Source organism: Falco naumanni, chromosome Z (assembly GCF_017639655.2).
Source record: "Falco naumanni isolate bFalNau1 chromosome Z, bFalNau1.pat, whole genome shotgun sequence".
In the NCBI taxonomy this organism is placed as follows: domain Eukaryota; kingdom Metazoa; phylum Chordata; class Aves; order Falconiformes; family Falconidae; genus Falco; species Falco naumanni.
The window spans coordinates 65284894-65305070 of NC_054080.1; the positions used below are offsets into that span (position 1 = coordinate 65284894).

At 37.8% G+C, this 20177-nt stretch overlaps 1 protein-coding gene across 2 annotated transcripts in view; it reads left to right on the forward strand.

The window, feature by feature from the left end:
* Positions 1-20177, forward strand: part of PDE4D (phosphodiesterase 4D) — a 355973-nt gene that overhangs the window by 252770 nt on the left and 83026 nt on the right. For both annotated transcript variants that reach the window (XM_040579497.1, XM_040579498.1), the window contains exons 4-5: positions 947-1020; positions 2200-2249. In XM_040579497.1, the coding sequence (XP_040435431.1) occupies positions 947-1020; positions 2200-2249 (124 nt within the window). The remainder of the gene's footprint in view (positions 1-946; positions 1021-2199; positions 2250-20177) is intronic.

Genomic DNA, 20177 nt, shown 5'->3' on the forward strand with positions numbered 1-20177 from the left:
AGTTCCCATTCATACCTGTTATTCCTAGGAGGGGTTCGCCAGGGAACAAGCCCATTCTGGGCTGAGAAACAACAATGGCCAACTCCTGCAAAGACATACCAGTGATTAGTGTTGCTGCTTCCTCCCGTTCCCTGTCTGGTTCCAAAGAACTTGTGGTTCCACTCTGACCAGCTGAAATGCCTCTCCCTAGTTGGTGAGGTGCATCTTACTACCGTTTCATAGTACAAAATGTGTTGCATTTACCCTACTGCATTCAGAAGAGTGCCTACACCACTGATAACAAGACGATGCTCCTCTACTGCTCCTCTACTGCCTCCACTAGCTGTGGTCTTGCATGAAATTAGGTCAGAAAGGGTAGTTCATTTATCTCATCTTTCCCAATGTGCGAAGTTTGTAAAAGCCTGCAGACATTTCCCCCCGGTTGATGTGATACCTTCCTCTTACTCTGCCCCTCTGCACTAGGTCCCCAAATCAACTGTACCCCTTAAGGGAACCACTTGAATTTTCCTGGAAGCCTAGACAATCATGTTCCCTTTGTCCTTTGAGGTTTGTGGGGGCTGAACTGCAAATGGAGGACTCTGTAATCACTTCTTATGCATAAAGTATTAGGCTTGAATGGGCTGTTCTCTTCCAAACATGAATGTTTTTATGGTCATTTCAAAAAACGATGTATTCTGTGAAAGCTTTCTTCCTTTTCAAGTAAGTCTGCCTTTACACAAATAATGAGTTGTTCATGAGGAAAAAAAAAAAAGAAATAAACTATTGCCCTTGTATTGCAGACATGTTATTGTTAAGTAATGTTCAAAGGCTTCAGAAAAACCAACCCTGAAAACCTTTTACAGTTGTTTTGCAATGTCCTTTCCTTTTTCTTTCAGCACAGTGGAGCAGAGATAAGTCAGTCTCACCTGTGCAGGAATTTAGACTGAAACCATTTTGTCTGTTCCAGGTGCTGGCCAGCCTGCGTACTGTACGGAATAACTTTGCTGCATTAACCAATTTACAAGATCGAGCACCCAGCAAGTGAGTGTCAGTTTTTGGCCACTGAACTTTTTGCAGTGATACTTCTTAAAAGTAAAGTAAGAATAACAGTTAGATGTTAACAGATTTCAGTCTGTGCCACCAAACATGTGGATGAGTAATGAGTTTATTAATCCCTTGAAGATGCTATACTTGATAGCTGAGACAACAGTCCTCTTGCCTACTAGTCTCTCTTGCATTGCCATCCTTGCATAACCTTGGAGTGGTTTTGTGCAATTTGTGTAATTTTCAATAACTTAGTCATATGTCAAAGATCATTCAAAGATGACCATTCAGGCAGAATCTGAGTCTTGCAAATGAACCAAAGCGAGCAGACAGCTACACTCATTGTGACCTACTTGCGTGATCTAAAGATAGAACTCTGCGTAACTCATCCAAGATAATGACATCCCACTTATCCACAGTAGTTCATGATTATAAAGGAGACATTATAAATATGATCTTTCTCCAATTGTGTTACAGCATCACAGTTAACATTAGCATTAGTTACACTGGCAATTTTTGTAGTGAAGTCGTTTCCCACACCCAAAATGTGTGTCCCTAGAGCTTAGAAGTAATTAGCTTTCCAAAGACAGCTGCCTACCATTTCATATGCAGTGCCAGTAAAAGATATTTCCAGCCTCCTGGGCTGGAATATGCAGACCCTATGTGGCCCCTGCTTGCAGTCATTCACACATCCCTACACAGCTATGTCAGCCCAGCAACTTCTAGCTGTCTTCAATGGGCAAAGCAGTCCACTGAGCTGTTTGCCTTAAAGATTATTGTGAAAGGTATATGCAAAATAATAGAGTGAAAAAGATTTTTTTAAAAAATCAAGTGAGAGAGCAATGGGAACTGCAAGCTGTGTTAGAATAACGGTAACTGTATATAAGTAAACTTCAGGATACATATAAGCTCTAGGTATGATTTGGCAGGTTTTTTATGAACTTGCAAATTCCTAAAATATTCCTCTCTTGGAGTTCCCAATCTGCAGAAAGTTTTCAGGGTGAGTTGTGAATTCCCTTCTACATTAGAAAGAAATACCTGTTGTAAACAAACTGTTTATTTTGCAATACCAGGGAATTCCAGTCCAAGGAAATGTGTTTTCTGTTACATTATTTCAGGATTCAATCATCTGTGAGCTTATCAGGCATATACCTATTTTTCCTTTCTTTTAAACAGACGATCACCAATGTGTAACCAACCATCTATTAACAAAGCAACCATAACAGGTAAGAAGAATTAATATGACTAAAATTCCTCTTTGAAACCATCATGGGTTTCTAAATTTATCATTTATTTCTAAAGACACCTCACTGAAAACTACAGTTTATAATAATATCTCTATGTTGTTTCATATCCTTGTATGTGTTATATTAAAGAAGATTTGAGTAATGTAATGACTCAAACTGATGACTTTTGGTGTTGTATCATGTTAGCTTTCTGATTTCTGTCTTATTATTCTGGTTTTAATTTAAGTTCTTTCCCAGATATTCTTTTCCCCCTACCAATGTGTGGCCGTATCATGATTACCTTCATTAGTAACTTCTTGCAATGAAATATAGTAGAAAGAATTGGTATGAGGAACACGTTGATCTTTCCTTTGGGAGTTGGGACATGGAGTTCTGTCACTATACTGAGGCAGTCTTTACATTACAAGCCCTTAGGCAATTAGAAGAAATTTTCAAAACTGACTTTTCTGGTTTAGGATGGTAAATTCTATTTCTGTAACATTTGTAAGTGCATAAGATAACAATAATTCCTTTGTAAAAAACACTATTATTTCATGTAAACAACACTATTATTTCTAAAGAAACATCAACTTGAAAAAGGATCAGCACTGTAAGTTCTGTGAACACTTTTGAAAAGTTTACCCTGTGGCACTTTTGGTTAATATTATGGCAACCTGGACTTGGACATCTTTATGGGAACACACTTTATTTGACCTCATATTTTTTACATCATGTTAATCCATGTGTTCTTACACTGTTTAATTTTATAGTTACATTCTTTATGGTGTCTTGGCAGACTGAAAAAGCATTTGCTTTGCCTCTTGATGAAAGTATACAGACACTTATTAAACAGGAAATTTATCATTTAAACTAAAAACTTAATTTTTCCAGAATTTTCAAAATAGCATATCTTTTTAATTGTATAATAGATTTGTAACCCAAGGAAGAAGGTTCAGTTCTTTTGAGAAATGTGGCTTTACCATGTTCAATGCTTTCTGTCTTTAGGCTCTGGAGTATGTTAACATTAGGGTGGTTTTTTTCTAGCCTCACACAGTGCTCATACTTACCTCTAAAAGATCCAGTCTTGGCAGTTCTGTACAATTTTATTCTCCTAGGAACTCATAATGTAATCTGAGAATATGTGTGTAGGACTCATCAGGGAATGGAGGGCTAAATCTTTAAAACTGTTCTATCAGCAGAAAAGCATCCTTAGGAATGTTCTGCGATCAAACTTAGTTCATGGTAATTAAATATAGGAAAGGGAGACAGATAAATGCTTAGATCAATTATAATCATAATCCTTTGTTAATGTATTCCTTTACAAGGTAATCTTCTGCATCAGTTTCAAATAACTCTCCATGAGACATTTGGTTACTGCTAGATGTTACACCTATTTTTAATTGCAGGATTTGTCTCACAGCATAGTCGTGCAGAAGTCCGTTATCTTAACTGGAGATAGAGATACTGGAAAACAGGGCTTTTTCTTTGGTTCCAAGGGGCTAACTTTATAAAGCCTTTAACACGGTAAAGTCCCTGAGAGTAAAAGGATATTTGATGTCCAGAAGAGAAGAGATACATGTATGTGAATACAGAGTGAGCCTACCTTATGTGCTGTCCCACAGTTGTTTGCCTGAGGTCAGCTTCTTTTTCCCAGCAGGAGAAGCTGGTTAGACAGCAGGATCCAAGACACATGCTGCAAGGTGCTGCTATTCTTTTTAAATTACTCCTGATCTGAAGGTTTCCATTCAGTTAATCCTCAGAGTGCACTCTACATGTCAGAAGCAATAAATCATCTGAAATTTTACTGTTTAGAAGGAAGGTGGTGCAGTCAGTGCTGCAATTAATCTAGAAAATGCTTCTGTGTCAAGAAATTTAAAGGAAGCAAGAAGAGGCAAATAATAGTAAGGATAATTTAATCTAATTTAGTTTAATCTGATTTCTTAGAGATGCTGCTGGAATTACTGTGCCCAAATTATGCATTGAACTGGGTGATCTGTGGTCTGCATGCATTGGATATAAGTGGATAAAAGACTTTAATGACACAGGAAAGATATTAAGCCACTATAAAGCGTGAAAATGGCTACAATTCATTTTGATTGTTGAATGGAGATAAAGGCTAGATACTATTCTGCCTGAACAGGTTTGTCTGTTCTTAGTCATAGACTGTTTTTGGTATTTCCATGGCAACAAATTTCATGGCATAATCACAGGTATGCATAGGTGCTCTCTTCAGGCATATAAAATCCTAGTAAAGCATGCTGCGCTACAGCACTATACCAAGAAGTAAGACATACTACAAAGTTTTTCCTGCTCTCCACAGAATGATTGAAAACCCTTTCAGATAAGCTTTTTGAATTATTCTGGGGAATATTTGAAAAGTAGTTTGTGCAGATCCTTCCTGCTGAGAAATCCTACTGATTGCGCTGGTCTCAGAGTTCATGTCATGGAGTATCCAGAACAATACACCAGACAGGTAGAGCCCCATCACATCACACAGATGGTTCAGCTAGAGAACTCAATGAGAGCTGGTCACCAGTGTGAAAACTAGGTAACTGGAAGACACAGCATCACTAAACTATGTCAATGCTAACCCAGCAAGACGCTTAAGATGGATGGACAGGTTATGTTGCTAAGTTTCCTGGAAGAAGTGTCTTTGGGAAGACAACCGAGGAAAATGGATGATCACAGAAAGCAAAAGTGTAGCAAAAGCAAACTGCTGCAGAAGATACGGAGAAAAACTCAAGGGAAAAATAAAAATGGATTTAGTAAAACCAAGTGACTAAAACAGCAAGGGCAAAATTCTCCCATTTACTATTTTAAGGATTCACCCTGAGACACGACTGTGGGAGACAATGCATTAGCAAAAAGTAAGAAACTGTGGAACTGAGAAGTGAAACAGCACAGGAATCAAATGTTTAAATTCTTGGAAACAACAGCAACCGCAGTGGCCTTAAAATTTGAAGCGAGTTTTCAGTGTAAATATGTAAACCATGATCAAAATATGGTCTGTTCTGTTCCATGTGTCCACATATATCTGTTTTAGAAACTGTGTTGAAGGATGGTAATGAATATCAATGGCATACTTGTTCTTCAGTATCAGCCAAGTATGCTATAGCATGCTGAGTGCTCCTTTTGCAAATTAGGGGGTAGGAGGTGGGAGCTTTTCATGTAACAACAGACTTCTTAGATGGCGCTTTTCTTAACTTGCTTTAGACATCTAGGATGTAGATACCTATTTTATCTATAGTCAGTGTGAATAAGCAGGCACGCAAAGTGACTTAATTTAGATGTTTTCTTTACAGGGAGATGAATTGCTCCCTGAAAGTGCCATCTCCCATGACTGAGAGCAGTCTGGGATAACTCCCTGTTTTGCTGTACAGTGCTTCCTTATGTGCTGTTCTGTGCTTCAACCAGAAGAGGGGTTCCTCTCACTATGAGTCACATTTTCCAGGCAGTGATATGAACAGTGTTTCAAGCTGATAGTAATTCCTTCAACACAACCAGTAAATTATAATGTTTCATTTAATAAAATAAATAAATAAATAAAATAATAATTAAAAAAAAAACAAACCACAACTGCTGTGACTCAAGAACTGAGCTTGCAAGTTTTCATTTTTGACTGATAAAAAAGTGAGCAAAAATTAGATATCTTTTTGATTACTAGAGTTCTAATATCTGCATTTCTAAATCAGAATAATTTTAATTAGGAAGGAACCATATAAGGTCTTTCTTGATACATGTCAGATTTAAAACTGGTAGAGATCTTACAGTTTCTCTGTCTACTAATGACAATTTGCAAACTCAGTCTGGAAGCTGCTTTTATGTGCAAAGATTCTGCATGCAGAAGGAGGCAAGTTTGCCCAAAAGAATAAGTTTCAACCACCAAATACTATCACAACTACTGATTAACTGGCAAGTCTTAGTTAACCTGAAATCACAGACACAGGGTCTGACTCATTAATATATACATATATTAGATAGACAATACCTAATTCATAGTAATAGCTTTAAAGTGGATTTAAATGTAATTACATAAGAGGACCTTTATATTACAAATGCAGTGCCAAAGGACCTGTAGGTGAATACTTGTATATCTAACAAAAAAGCAATTTAATCATAAAATAAATCATAATTGAAAAATTGTACTTTTTAGAAGCTACTACACTTTATGATTTTGCATCAAAACCTGTCACAAACCTATTTCATCAAATAGAGGAAAATATTTGGAGTTTTTTTCAGTAACAAGCTACATGTTTCCTTTATTAAAATGTAGGAAGCATATGGCTTAGTGTCAGGAAAACTACTTCAGATTTTATCATATGTACAAAAAACACAGTGCCAGAGAAATAAACTTTTTGCAAAGATTATGAGATTACAAATCTAACTGAATTAAATGACTACTCTATGCTTTGATTGCTTTTTATTGGACTAGAGTTACACTCTTTACATACATGGCTCTGCATCTTAAATCCAGCAGAAATCAATAACCTTCTAATTAAATTGAAATTCTTGCATGTTTTTCATGGGCTTTATCTCACACATTTCATGATTTGTTTTGATTAGCTTCAGGTTTCCCAATCAAGTTTATGGTTGTGAAATGGGATCTGCTAGACTTTTGCTAGAGATTTTTTTGTTATTACGTTGGCAGTGTAATGAATCTTTATTTAATAATTAAATATTAATTAATAAATTAAAGAATAACCTCCTGTCTTTCAGTATGATACACCTAAATATCTCTATGGTAAGATAAACACCTATATTCATACAGACTAAACTCCTTCTAAATACAAGCAGCTGGGCATAACAAGAAAAAACAAAGGTGATGAAAATCAGTAGGTCACAAGTAATTGCACTGGAATAATAGATTATTGTGAGTGTGTATACCTTTGTGTAAGTGTCACTCATACCAGTTCTGTAATAGAAGGATTTTATTGAATAACAGGATGGAATTAAAATAGAGTAAGTTCTTGTTCAATAAGAAGTAACATTCTTGGTATGTAATATGCTTTAAACTATACAAAAGTCCCAAAGGCAAAGTGTTGCATACCCTGCTAACTCTTCCAGGGTTTGACTGGAGTGTGCAGTGTACCACTGCATGGAGATGTCCACAGTAATCCAAATGTCTTTTATTCTTCCCTGTCTATTATTCCCCGATTCTGCCAGAGCACATCAGGGGATAAAGTAAACATGAGATCATGGGAGAGCAAAAGAAAGAAAAAGCAAAAATGCATGCCTTACGGAGGTTGATTCATGCAATGCTGGGGTAACTGCCACTAGCCTGGGAGTGGGTATATGGGATTGGTGGGATCCTAAGGTCTATGAAGACAGATACTTGAAAATAAAGAGCATTGTAGTTTTTTAACAAAGGAAGACTCATAATATCAGTGTCACATTTAAAGTGCTAAAGACTTCAGATTTCATACCCAGATTTAGGCAGATATACAAAGCATGCCGTATTCAAGACATAATTGCAGTGTATGTATCACTCTCCTAGATTTAGTCAGCAGGATTACCTTTATAATGAGAACTTCCCACTCTTACTCAATTTTCCCACCGAATATATTTTTATCTTATTACAGACAAGTATTCCACAGTAAACTGCACTGCCAAACTCTGGGCAGAGGTGAGGTTAAATGCTCTGAAATCCTCCCTCAAGTTTATTGAGTAAAGGATTCTTTCCTGAATCACTGGAGAAGCCTGACACCGTGGTTTCAAAGGGGCATGTTCTTAATAAAATGGCCTTGGTTCTTTGTGCAGTATGTTGAATGATATGTAAGTGTTCTGTTCTTTGTACTTTTGCTTATATCCGTACACCTACAGATATTTTGAACACATTTAACTCATCTCAAATAATTATTTTAATTTCAGGATAAATACCACAGACATCTATACTTTCTAGTGTGAATGTGATTTGTAGCATTTTCACATCTTTCGGTCTGTGGTAAATGCCATCTGTTATTTGAGAAATTAGCAGATACGTATCTGCAGCCTTGCAGCAGGTTAAAAGTGTACATCAGCAGTAGCTGAATTAAAGCATTAAAAGTGCTTTATATGCACAAAAGTCACTGACATACACATGCCGGTCCACATCAGTTTGCTTCCTAGGGGATATATGTTCAATACACACATCTAGAAGTATTAGAACTTTTACTAAAGAGTCAGTTAAATGTGTCCCTTTAACTTCTGTGAATGCTTCTGAAATCCCTCCTTTATGTGAACTGTGTGAAGACAGTCATATTCATTACAGCTGTTTTCTCATATAGACAAAAAAAATAGTACATTTTGTTTGGTGTAGATTTTATGCTACATGAAGAGTAGTAGAACAAGAGACAGGAGCTGACAAACTGAAAGAAAACTTTGTGGAAGGTTATATACCTACATTAAACTATTCATATTAATGGAGACATGAAAATGTGGTTTTTTTAAGGTACCCATAGCACATACACCTGTGTTATTTGTCAATGTCGATTGCATAAAAAAGTATTTATCGTTTTATGATTTCTATCCAACTCAGCTCCTGTATTTAAAACCAAAAAGCCTCTTACAAACTCACATCCCAGGCCTAATACTCTATTTTACATTAAATTGAAGTAGTTAACACAAAAAACATTGTAGAATTCAGAGCTGACTTACTTATCCTGGTGTTTTGTATTCATTTAATTAGCATCTATGCAACTCTATTGCTCTTTCATGTCTATAACATTCTTTCAGAACTTACCCATCCTCTATAAAGAAGTAATTTCCTTTTAAATAAAATAAAATAAAATAAAATAAAATAAAATAAAATAAAATAAAATAAAATAAAATAAAATAAAATAAAATAAAATAAAACAAAATTTTGCTGGTGTTATGTAGAGCTCTGTATGACACAGACCAATGTGCAAGGACTATTCTCTTCAGTTGTTGCTTTTTCTTGCTGCTGGTACCTCTCACAGCTTTTAAGCATCCACAAGTGGCATCAAGTTTTGAAACTCAGTAGGCCATTTGAAACTGCAGAGAAAAATGCTAAGGAAAAGAAAAACACATAGTTTTTGTCAGGAGAAAATATATTTTATCATAACTTAAAGGTATTAACACTAGTCTGGAATCCACTCTTTGGATTAATCAATCTAAACTTGTTATTAATAGATCAAATTAGAATGCAATTAGAAGATCAGTAGTCCTTCATATGGGATGGCATTGCAAAAGGCTTTTTTCATCTTTCATTAAGATGTTGTAACATAAAATTCAAATGTGTTTGTGGTCTGCATCCTTGTTCAGTTTTAGAGTTAGTATAAGGTACTGATCTCAGGGTTTTGCATACTGGAACAGATGGTTGCAATGGAAGGAAGATTAAAAACTAAATGGCTTGTCTACATGGTGTACAATGTTTCCTTCAATAGATTTATTTTGATGGGTGGCAATGTTGCAGTTGTGGGTAAAATCTAAGATATATCTGAACCTAGAAAGTACTCCATTCTATTGTCTTTTTAGACCAGACCCCCACTGGCATTTGTGTGATAAACTCCACTATGAATGTATGTGTCAAGCTTCAGTTTCAGCAAAGAAATTATACTTTTGGATATTTGGATTGTCTAGCATTATTTTTTTTGTTGTTGTTGTGCAGTTCAGTTTGCATGGCAGTGTGTGCAGAAGGGCGCACAGGGAGGGCAACCTTCAGGAAATGGGCTATTTAATTCTGGGGGCCAGACAGAGGTAACCTCCTGTTGAAACAAAACATTTTTCTTAGGGTGCAGGAGCTGTCAGTCCTGATGTGCAAGAAGTCAGGTAGGAGAGGCAGAAGGCCAGCTTGGCCAAGACCTCTTAGCCAAACTAAACCACAAACCCAAAATACATAGGCAGTGGAGGCAGGGATATAGCTCCTGGGGACACTGTAAGGGATATGGCCTGAGTGCAGAGAGGGGATCAGGAAAGCCAAGGCACAGCTGGAGATGAACTTGGCTAGGGATGTGAACAATAACAGGAAGGATTTCTTCAGGTACATAGGAAAATAAAGGAGGATGAAAGAGTATGCCCCACTGATGAGCAAAATGGGAGACCTAGCTACAACTGACATGGAGACGGCTGAGGTATTCAACAACTTTTTTGCCTCAGTCTTCACCAGCAAGTGCTCTAGCCACATTGCCCAGTCCATAGAATCCAAAGGCAAGGACTGGGAGAATGAAGTACTGCCCACCATAGAGGATCAGGTTCCATCATATTTGAAAAGTTGTAGCAGACTGGTGAAATTCCACTGATTGGAAAAGGAGGAAAACCCCATTGCTAAAAATGGAAAAAAGGAAGACGTAGGAAACTATAGGCCGGTCAGTCTCACCTCTGAACTCGGCAAGATCATGGAACAGGTCCTCCTGGAAAATACACTAAGGCACATGGAGAACAGAGGGGTGATTGTGACAGCCAGCATGGCTTCACTAAGTGCAAAGTGTGTGTGACAGATTTGGTGGCTTTCTATGACGGGGCTACAGCATTGATGGATAAGGGAAGAGTGACTGATGTCATCTACCTGGACTTGTGAAAAGAATCTGATACTGTCCCACACAACATCCTTTTCTCTAAAATGGAGAGACATAGATTTGAGGGGTGGACCACTCGGTGGATAACAAATTGACTAGATGTTCACACTTGAAGGGTTGCAGTCAACAGCTCAATGTCCAGGTGGGGACCAGTGGCAAGTCACGTCCCTCAGGAGTCCCTGCTGGAAGCAGTATTGTTTAACAGCTTTGTTGGGGACATAGACAGTGGGATTGAGTGCACCCTCAGCAGGTTTGCAGATGACACCAAGTGGTATGGTTGATACTTTAGAGGGAAGGGATGACATCCAGAGGGATCTGGACAGGCTTTAGAGGTGGGCCTGTGCAAACCTCATGAAGTTCAACACGGTCAAGTGAAATGTCCTGCACACATGTCAGGGCAATCTTAAGCACAATTACAGGCTGGGCCATAAGTGGATTGAGAACAGCCCTGAGGAGAAAGACTTGGGGGTACTGGTGGCTGTAAAACTGGAGATGAGCCAGCAATGTGCACTAGCAGCCCAGAAAGCCAACTGAGTCACAGGCTGCATCAAAAGAAGCGTGGCCAGCAGGTCAAGGGAGGTGATTCTGCCCCTCTACTTTGCTCTCGTGAGACCCAACCCAACCTGGAGCACTATGTCCAGGTCTCAGGACCCCGACATAAGAAAGACATGGACCTGCTCAAGCAAGTCCAGAGGAGGGCTACAAAGATGATCAAGGGGCTGGAGCACCTCTCCCATGAGAACAGGCTGAGAGAATTTGGGTTGTTCAGCCTGGAGAAGAGGAGGCTCCAGGGAGACCTTATTGCGGCTTTCCAGTACTTAGAGAGGGCCTAGCCTACAGGAAAGATGGGGAAGGAGTCTTTTTCAGGGAGAGTAGCAATAGGATGAGGGGTAATCATTTTAAATGGAAAGAGGGTAGATTTAGATTAGATATTAGGAAGAAATTCACTGTGAGGGTGGTGAGACACTGGAACAGGCTGCCCACAGAAGCTGTGGATGCTCCATCCCTGGCAGTGTTCAAGACCAGGCTGGATGGGCCTTGGAGCAACCTGGTCTAGTGGAAGGTGTCCCTGCCCACGGCAGGTGGGGTGGAACCAGACAACCTTTAAGGTCCCTTCCAACCCACACTATTCTATTATTCCATGAATTCAGACAACAGATAAAAAGAAACAGATTTATATTGTGCAGACCAGGGCAAAATTAGATTTCGCTCCCAGTGAAAGCTGGTCCATGTAGTTAGTAACCAACTAGCAGTGCAGATGCCCTTTGTTTTAGCTAGTTTCATCTTTTCTGTTTGCAAAATGATCACACAATTTTCCAACAAACATCCTGAATAAAGGATTGACAATCATCAGCTTCAGTGGAGTTGAACCAATCCCCCATCACTACCTTATAAAGTACTTTAAAGAGGCTTGTATATTGTTTTTTTAAACAATCAATAAATTTTGCATAAATAAAGCAGATTTGGAAAACAGCAATATTTAGATAAGCTACTCCTTTCAGTCAATCATTAAAGGCCTTATCTAGGTCATGATAAGGAGAGTTATCTCATTTACAGCCTTCTTATCCACAATAAAAACAAAATCTTATTGCTTTGTGACATACAGGGCCCAAAAGACATTTAGACTATAATTAATTCGTATGCCTCCTGCCCATAGCAAACAAACGTATACAGTGAACAGGCAGGGAATTGGAGAGACAGGAGGCTGCTCCCCACCCAGTCTTCACAGTCACTTTGTCACTTTCAGGGGTGAACTAGCAGCTTTTTTCCTTGCATATACAGAGTTTGTGGGCATTTGATATTCATAAATGGAGGCCATATTTGCTTATATTCTATGAAAAACTAGCTCTGTCACAGTTTGTGCAGCACTGTAATGTGCTATAATGAAAAAATACCTGCTTAAAATGGGTCATTCAAAAAGATAACTATTAAATTATACTGCCCTTTCAAAAGGAATAGTATTTGTGTCCCCAGTTTGTCCCCCTTCCTTGGTTTAGGGAAGAGGTTTTTACTGACAGGATACATCTCTGAAGGCTTACTCAATGTTTTCTCTGTCTCAATTTGTAGACCTTTAATTAACGTCACAATTTTTTTCTAACTGAATGAGAGATTACAAATGAAATCTTTATCTAATGCACCTTTAAGATTGGTGGGTTTGTTAAATGGTGATTAACTTTCTTGAGGCAGAACAACAGGAAGAGGATTGACGTGGTTTTGAACAAAATAAGCTGCTCATGTATCATCTCACAGTCAAGGAAGTGACTAAAGCCATGGTACAAAATAGAATACCCTCTACACTTGTTTACTGCAAGGTACCATTGAAAAGTCTGGAAAATTCAGACTTTCAATACAGTGAAACTATGAGAAACCTAGGAGTTTTCAGGATCACCTAGAATGTTTAAACAATGACTTGCCCTGACTATACTAATTGCAAAATGGTGGTTTAAATTATGCCATTTAAAAATGCTAATTACCATGTATAATGAAAAGATGCCTTTTGCTCAGTATTATGAGCACCTTTGGTTTGCACTTGAACGTTGATACCTGATAGTCAAATGTGTAAGCTTTTATAAAAGAGCAAGTTACTTAAACAGGGAAGTACAATCAAGAGTTTGAAACATTGATGGCAAGAATGTCTACATAATTGAAACTAACTATCCAAATCAATAATTAGAAAATAACTGTAGTTGTTTTGCAGGGCATAGACTACAACACTTGGCCCTTATGTATGATTTTTAATTTGTCAACAGTCTGTTTTGGTAGAAGCGTGGTCAGATTAGGCAGTCCTGGGTTAACAATTGGACTTGATGATCTTAAAAGTCTTTTCCATCCTAAATGATTCTATGATTCCATGATCAAAGTGCATAGAGAATAGAAGACAGAATAGGGCTGACCTCTGATTGTTATCTTCATCCTGCGCTTAAGGTTACTTTTCCTTAGGACTGCAGTGTAGTACAGCCTTGATTTCAAAATAGACTTACACATTTTGGAGTTAGTGGTCGTTTAAAAAAAAACCACAAAAACACCTGAGAGGCATTATCAGTCTCCACATTGATAATCTGATATGCAACTCAACATAGGTCATCGCTTCTTACCTTTACGTTGGTCTGATATTTTGCTGAATCAGTAAAAGTTCCTATATCACCATCTCACTCAAACTGTCCATTTTACTAGAAAGACAGACAAGATGGCAGGCTTTGTGTGCTTCCTCTTGTTTCAGCTCAGCAGTGTCACTTATGGTTCACTAGTAGCTGAGAACTGTACATGACCCCAGGCTGCATTTGCTGTATCAGTAACAGAGCAACTGAAAAGAGTGAAAGGTGGTTTGGTTTGTCGGACTGAGGTGAGAAGAATGAAAAATAAAAATAGGACTCCTGTCTATGTCGTTATTCTCATTCCTGTTATGAATGCAGCCCATTGGCTGATGAATATAGAAAATAAATCTGTGCAGATGTGGCTTCTAGTTAGACGCAGTCTGAGTGCACCTTCAATTTCACACTTCATCTAGCTTCTGACATCTCCGATAAGTGATGCATTATCTACTGTCCAATTGAAAAGATGGATTTGAAAGTAGACCTCTTTTCCATTAACAGGTTACCAAGAAACTGGTCCATTAAAGACTATTCACTTTCCTGAGGGTCCGTTTAAAAGTTAAGGGCTACATTGAGCCCATTGAAGAATCTAAGTTCTGCTTTTATTATATTGCAGGCTCCTGAGTATGGTGCCTGAACTCCAGGCTCAGACAACCCCAGAGACAAGCAAGAATAACAGCTCTTCTCTTGTAGACTAGGAAGTTCTGCAGGTCTCTCCACATAGTGTTTTGTCCATGCTCAGACAAAATGAATAAGTTACCCTAGGAACAGTGCTCACAGTTTAGAACATACTCCTGCACATTTTCTCCAGGAGTGGCCTCTTCACCAGACAACAGGGACAGCCCCCCCTTTGCTCATTCTTTCTCTGACCTCAAGTATTTTGCATTACATTCTGCAGAGTGACTCATCTTCAGCTGGAAGGAGTAATTCCAGGTCTGGTGGTAGGAAAATTGGCTTGGACATACTGCACTTTGTCAGGAACTGGGATCAAAACATTAAAGAATTAGAAATGCTTAAAACTCAGGCTCATGCTCCCAAACCAGAAGTTCTAACATATTCAGGCCAAAAAACAAACAAACAAACAAAAAAACCAACCCCAAAACAAAAAAAAACCCCACCCTGTTTCCTCTCAGGCAACTCACCTGAGAAGACCTTTGGTGGTGGGAACCGGGAAGTTTGAGGGTAACTGCAGGGCACACCTTAGTCATGGATTCAGACATGCTTCCAGTCGGCTGGCTCAGTGTATGAAATCCCTCTGAACAGCTACAGGCTTTCTTTACAGTCAGGGGAGGCAGGCAGGCATCTCAGACAATCTGAGTGCTCTGTGGCAGCCCTAACCCCCCGAATGCCTAAGCAAGACCTTGAGAGTCATCCAACAGTCATTGCTTTGGTGTCACTGTTTATAAAAGAGACACAAGCAGTGGGTAGCCTAACATAGTCCCAAGAATTGCAAGGCGTTTCCTAGCAGAAGCCTATCGTGGAAGAGCTGAAACAAGGAATTTACCAGACTTACTTCTGGGACTTCAGGGGGAACTACAGGAGGCACTGAAAGACCAGTAGTTCTTACTGGAGAGCTTTCGCTTGAAATGTTAAAAGCACCAGGATATGACTTCCTTGAAACTCACTAATCAAATCCCAGCCATAGCACTGAGGCAGGTTTGCACAGCTCTGTGACTTTTGCTTTCTGTTAATAGAATTGGAAAGTTTGGGTGGTTTTATCATAGTCTTTAATCAGGTCACAGTTTAGAAGATTCAGCCCTATCTTTTGTAGGAGCAGACTTTTTTTGTACCAGAAATGTCTTGATTTTATCCACATTATGATGATATTCTGAATTAATGACACAGCTGTGGTCACATGCATAAAGTTCTAGTTGATACTAAATATTCAATATTATTCCAAATATTTAGATTAAAATACTAGTAGCAAATTGCCAATCTAATTCATTATTCCTTCCCTATGCAGTATTTTAAATTAATTTCTGCAACTGATATTTACCTTTGAAAGTGCAAATTAGATATAAAGTTCAATTAATTCTAAGCCAGATAAAAAATGAAAATGACAGACAATAAATTATATTATAGGATGATATGATAAAAATTAATGGTTTCTTTCCTTAATAATAATGAACAAGGTAGGATTACATCTGAGTGAGTAAATTTGCCTCTAGGTAACTTACTACTATGCTAAAGAAACAGTAAATAACTCAGAAATATATTAAAGAAGTGACTACTGGACTATCAAGCATTTAAAAAATCCCCTTGTATTAAACAAGCTGTATGTTAACACCTTACCTAGTGGACATACTATTGACTAATTAGTCTTTAATTGAAGGAGTGCAAAAGTGACTAGCAGAAGCCCAGGAAGAAGTCAGTGCCAAAGAAATTAAGGAGAAAATCAGAAAACAGTTCGACATAGTTGGGCTACCTGGACTGAGTGTTACCAAGGTGATGCAGAAGGGTCTGAAAGGTAACGGGAGGCAACTAGTGGGAAAGAAACCAACATTTGTTTGGGAAAGAGTCTTTAACACTGTAATTGTTATTATTGTTGATGTGGGTTTTGTTTTTAATACTATTGGTTTTGAATCCCACCTTCCCACTGAATTTTCGGAGAGGCAGCAATGGTAAATGAACCGACACACGCCTAAAATGTTGTTGGTTTTTTTTTTTTTTAATTATGTCCTTTCGGTTTCCTAAACAAAAAGGCATCTGTGTGATCTATGTCAGCATTTCAGCTCCAGAAATACCTTTTTCCTCCATTGGGTTCCTTTTTTTTTTTTTTTTTTTGGAGGCAGGGGGGATGTCAAAACTTTTTTGGCAGATAGAAAGGCTGTTTGAACCTTGTTCCCTATTCAATCTTCAGCTCTGAAAACTTATCAAACAAAGGAGGTGGGCAGAGAAGAATTAGTCCTAAAGCAATCTATGTCTTTGCATTTCAAGGCACTGTTTTCAGAGAATGAGCAAACAGCTGACATGCATAGTACACATGCCTTTCACACAGGAAAGCAATTATCAGGTGGTGAAACCACTGAGTTCTTACATGCTTCTGCTACTTGGAAGTGTATGTAAGCATGTTACTTACCAGCCATAGATTTTCACTGTATGATACTGTAAAACCAGTGATTTCCTTGCTTCTGCTAATTCTCATGATGAAACTTTTTTTTCTGAGTAAAACCTGAAGCTGAAGCACCAATAAGTCTATTACAACAGTTTTCTCTGGTCTAGTGTAGTCTGCCCTCCCTGCAGATTTATACTGCCCTGAGTTTCATGTCTTGCTACCTTCCCTGGTTGGCTTATTTGTTCTTTAGGAGGTACAGGTGGCCACAGTGGGAGAAGAAACTAGGAAGACAAAGGATCCTTTTAGCCTCAGTATACATTGCAAAAAAGAAAGGCACAGTTCTGTTCCACAAATGCTAATGTCTAAACATACCCACTGGAACACAGAGTTGATGCTCAAAGGAGTAGAAGTTGCTTCAACAAATCGTTATGTGTTTGTGTAAGACTTGGTGTGTGGAAGTACTTGCCAGTTTCTACCTTGAATCTCTTTTCTCCAAAGATGTTAGTTTTGTCTAAAAAATACAGGCTGTAAAAATAGCACAGGTTTTCAAGTAATCTTTTTGAAGATTGGTTTTTAAAATAAACTGGTATTTCTACTTCATAGTATACATATGTTAACTGATAGACATGAACTTTTAAAAACTTTGTGGTGGTTCTGTGAGAGACCAGTACTGTAGGCATTCCTTTCAAGCACAGCTCAATCCTGCAAATCTGGCTTACAAAACATCTATTAAAGCCACATTTCCTTTTGCAAAATAAAAAAGGTTGACATGAGTATTCTTTAAAATACAATCTCATAGCATAAAATCAAAATATAAGTTTTAACATTAGCTATGGTTCTTTGACTGAAAGTAACAGCTCCATCCACCCCAAAAATTAAAATACACCATAAAATATCCATCTTCCTCCCAACAAGATGTTGGATGCTACCTTCTAGAGGTAATATTTCAATATTGACCTCTACTGCAATCTTCTGGAATAAATTTCTCAGTATTAAAAAGGGGGATGAAAAGTGATCACGCAAAGGAACCTGAGTCCCATTTTAAAGCAGACTTTTGCGATGATGACTGAAAAGGTGTTCCCAAAACTAGATTGATGATATAATTTCTTTTGGAGTCATTAATGGTATGAAACAGCTATGAGTCAAATCCTTATTTAAAAGTAGTCAGGCCTACCATCTAAACTTTCTAATTCACACTAGGTAATGATATCAACTGAAAGAAGCATATGGGGTATCAGTACTTTATACTCCTCAGAAGCCTTTTTTTTTTTTTCTGAAGATCTTCAAACTTTCTGCCTGCACCTCCTGTAGAAGTGTTAGCAACAAGTGGGAACATTTTTCTTTCATAGTTGGGACGCCAATCAAAGGTGGCCACCTGACTTTCCCGTATTTTGCATGGCTTCTCCAGGTCTGCCTTGCACACTGATTCACAGACTTATTCTGCTCTATTTTGAACTGCTTAGTTGAGAGACAACCCCAAATTTCAATTGGTTTAAAAATTAACTATTCTTCTTTTTAATTGCCTTTGATTTAACTACTTCAAGTCTTTGTTTCAGAAAACTTGAGGCACGTATTTAGGTCCCACAGATTTAAATGAGACATAGGCTGTGGTTCAACATGCATTTTTGAGCAATACGATCAATTTATGTAATTCCTGAACTCCAGCACTCATTTCTTTCCTCTCACTACTCCCTGCAATACACTATCGAGCTGTCTGTGCAGACACAGGGTGAAAGAATCAAGGAACACACTGAAAAATAACCTGTATGATTTTTCCTTTTTTTTTTTTCCCACCCATAAGTTTTTCATTTGATTCATTATACAGCTATTCAAATACTCACCTGAAAACAAATGAATGGGGTGCTGCAAGGATTTAAGCAGTGAACAATGGGATAGCCTGGGAACTTGAAATTATCTAAAACAGTACTACCGCAAAAGGTAGTGCTACATTTATACAGGTTGCTGAAGATACATATGTATTAAGTGTTACCTTTAGATCATTAGCTGCCATTCAAACCCTTAGCACTCTGCATTCCAGAGCTAGAAAATTTCCACAAAAATAAACCTGTTCTTTGACTGGCAGAAAGATGGCCCAGAACACAGACAAACATTTCTGTATGATGCTGAAGTAACTTAATCTCATAAAAATAATTACACAGATTAAGAGATTCGACAATAGCCACATTTGTAAAACAAATTAAGGAATTTAAATATAACAAATTATATGAACCCATGAGCTTGCCTTTCATCATATTGTCATCATTTAATCCGCACAGAGTGGCAATCTGAATTGCTGAAAATGAAACTATAGATTGAGATATTGCAGTAGGGTTCATACAGCAGAAATCATTTTACTGGGATCTCAGTTAAGCACATACATTGACCTTTCAACCTTTGTTTTTAGAGTCTTTCAGAAATATTTAGAAAGAAATCAAAATTACACAAAACATCACATAGAGGCCCATTTCTGTCATCTCCCTGAGTAACATTTTAAATGCAAAAGCACACATTCAGCTTTCACGCCTTCAAAATGTCTTTTTACTTGCTTTTAACCTCTTTGTCCCAAGTAGATTTCTTTCTGAAACAACAGTGATTCATTTAAAAAATGTATCTGCTCTTTTCTCATATATGTGAAAACGTCTTGCAGATCACAGTGCAAGAGATCACTATCCAGACGTGACATTCAGACATGAAAATCGGATGCATAGCACAATAAATTCATGTCTCTGAGAAAAGAAAGCAACAAAACAATCCCCCATCAACCCTAATGCAGACTGTAGCAGAGAAGACATATAATTCTTAGACAGAAAAGGTCCGAAGTAAGGTTTAACTGTACAGACTCCACTGTACAGTGAGTATAAACAAAGCCTGTTAGAAATGAAACAAACAATGATGTTGTCATCCAAAGTGTAACTTGGAAAGCAGTGTGCCGAGGTAGGGATTTTCGTCTTCCTTTTGTTGAGAAAATGACTGTATGTCCTAAGTCTCCACCCCTTGTTAAAAATTAACTTAATGAAGATTAACAGTGCTTATTAAATGGATTTCAAAATGTAATAAGTACAATCAGTTGTTAATATATTCCAAAACAGTAACAAGATGTTATCATGCAGGTTATTATTCACTTTAGACATAGCATTTTAAGAGTATTTTGCAAAGTTTTCAATCTTGTCTTTGGGAAAAAGGTATAAGATGCAGAGTGACGTTTCCAATAAGACAAAATAGTGAAGGGACTTGAAAGACATTTTCCTGCATTGCAACTTTTAAGCTA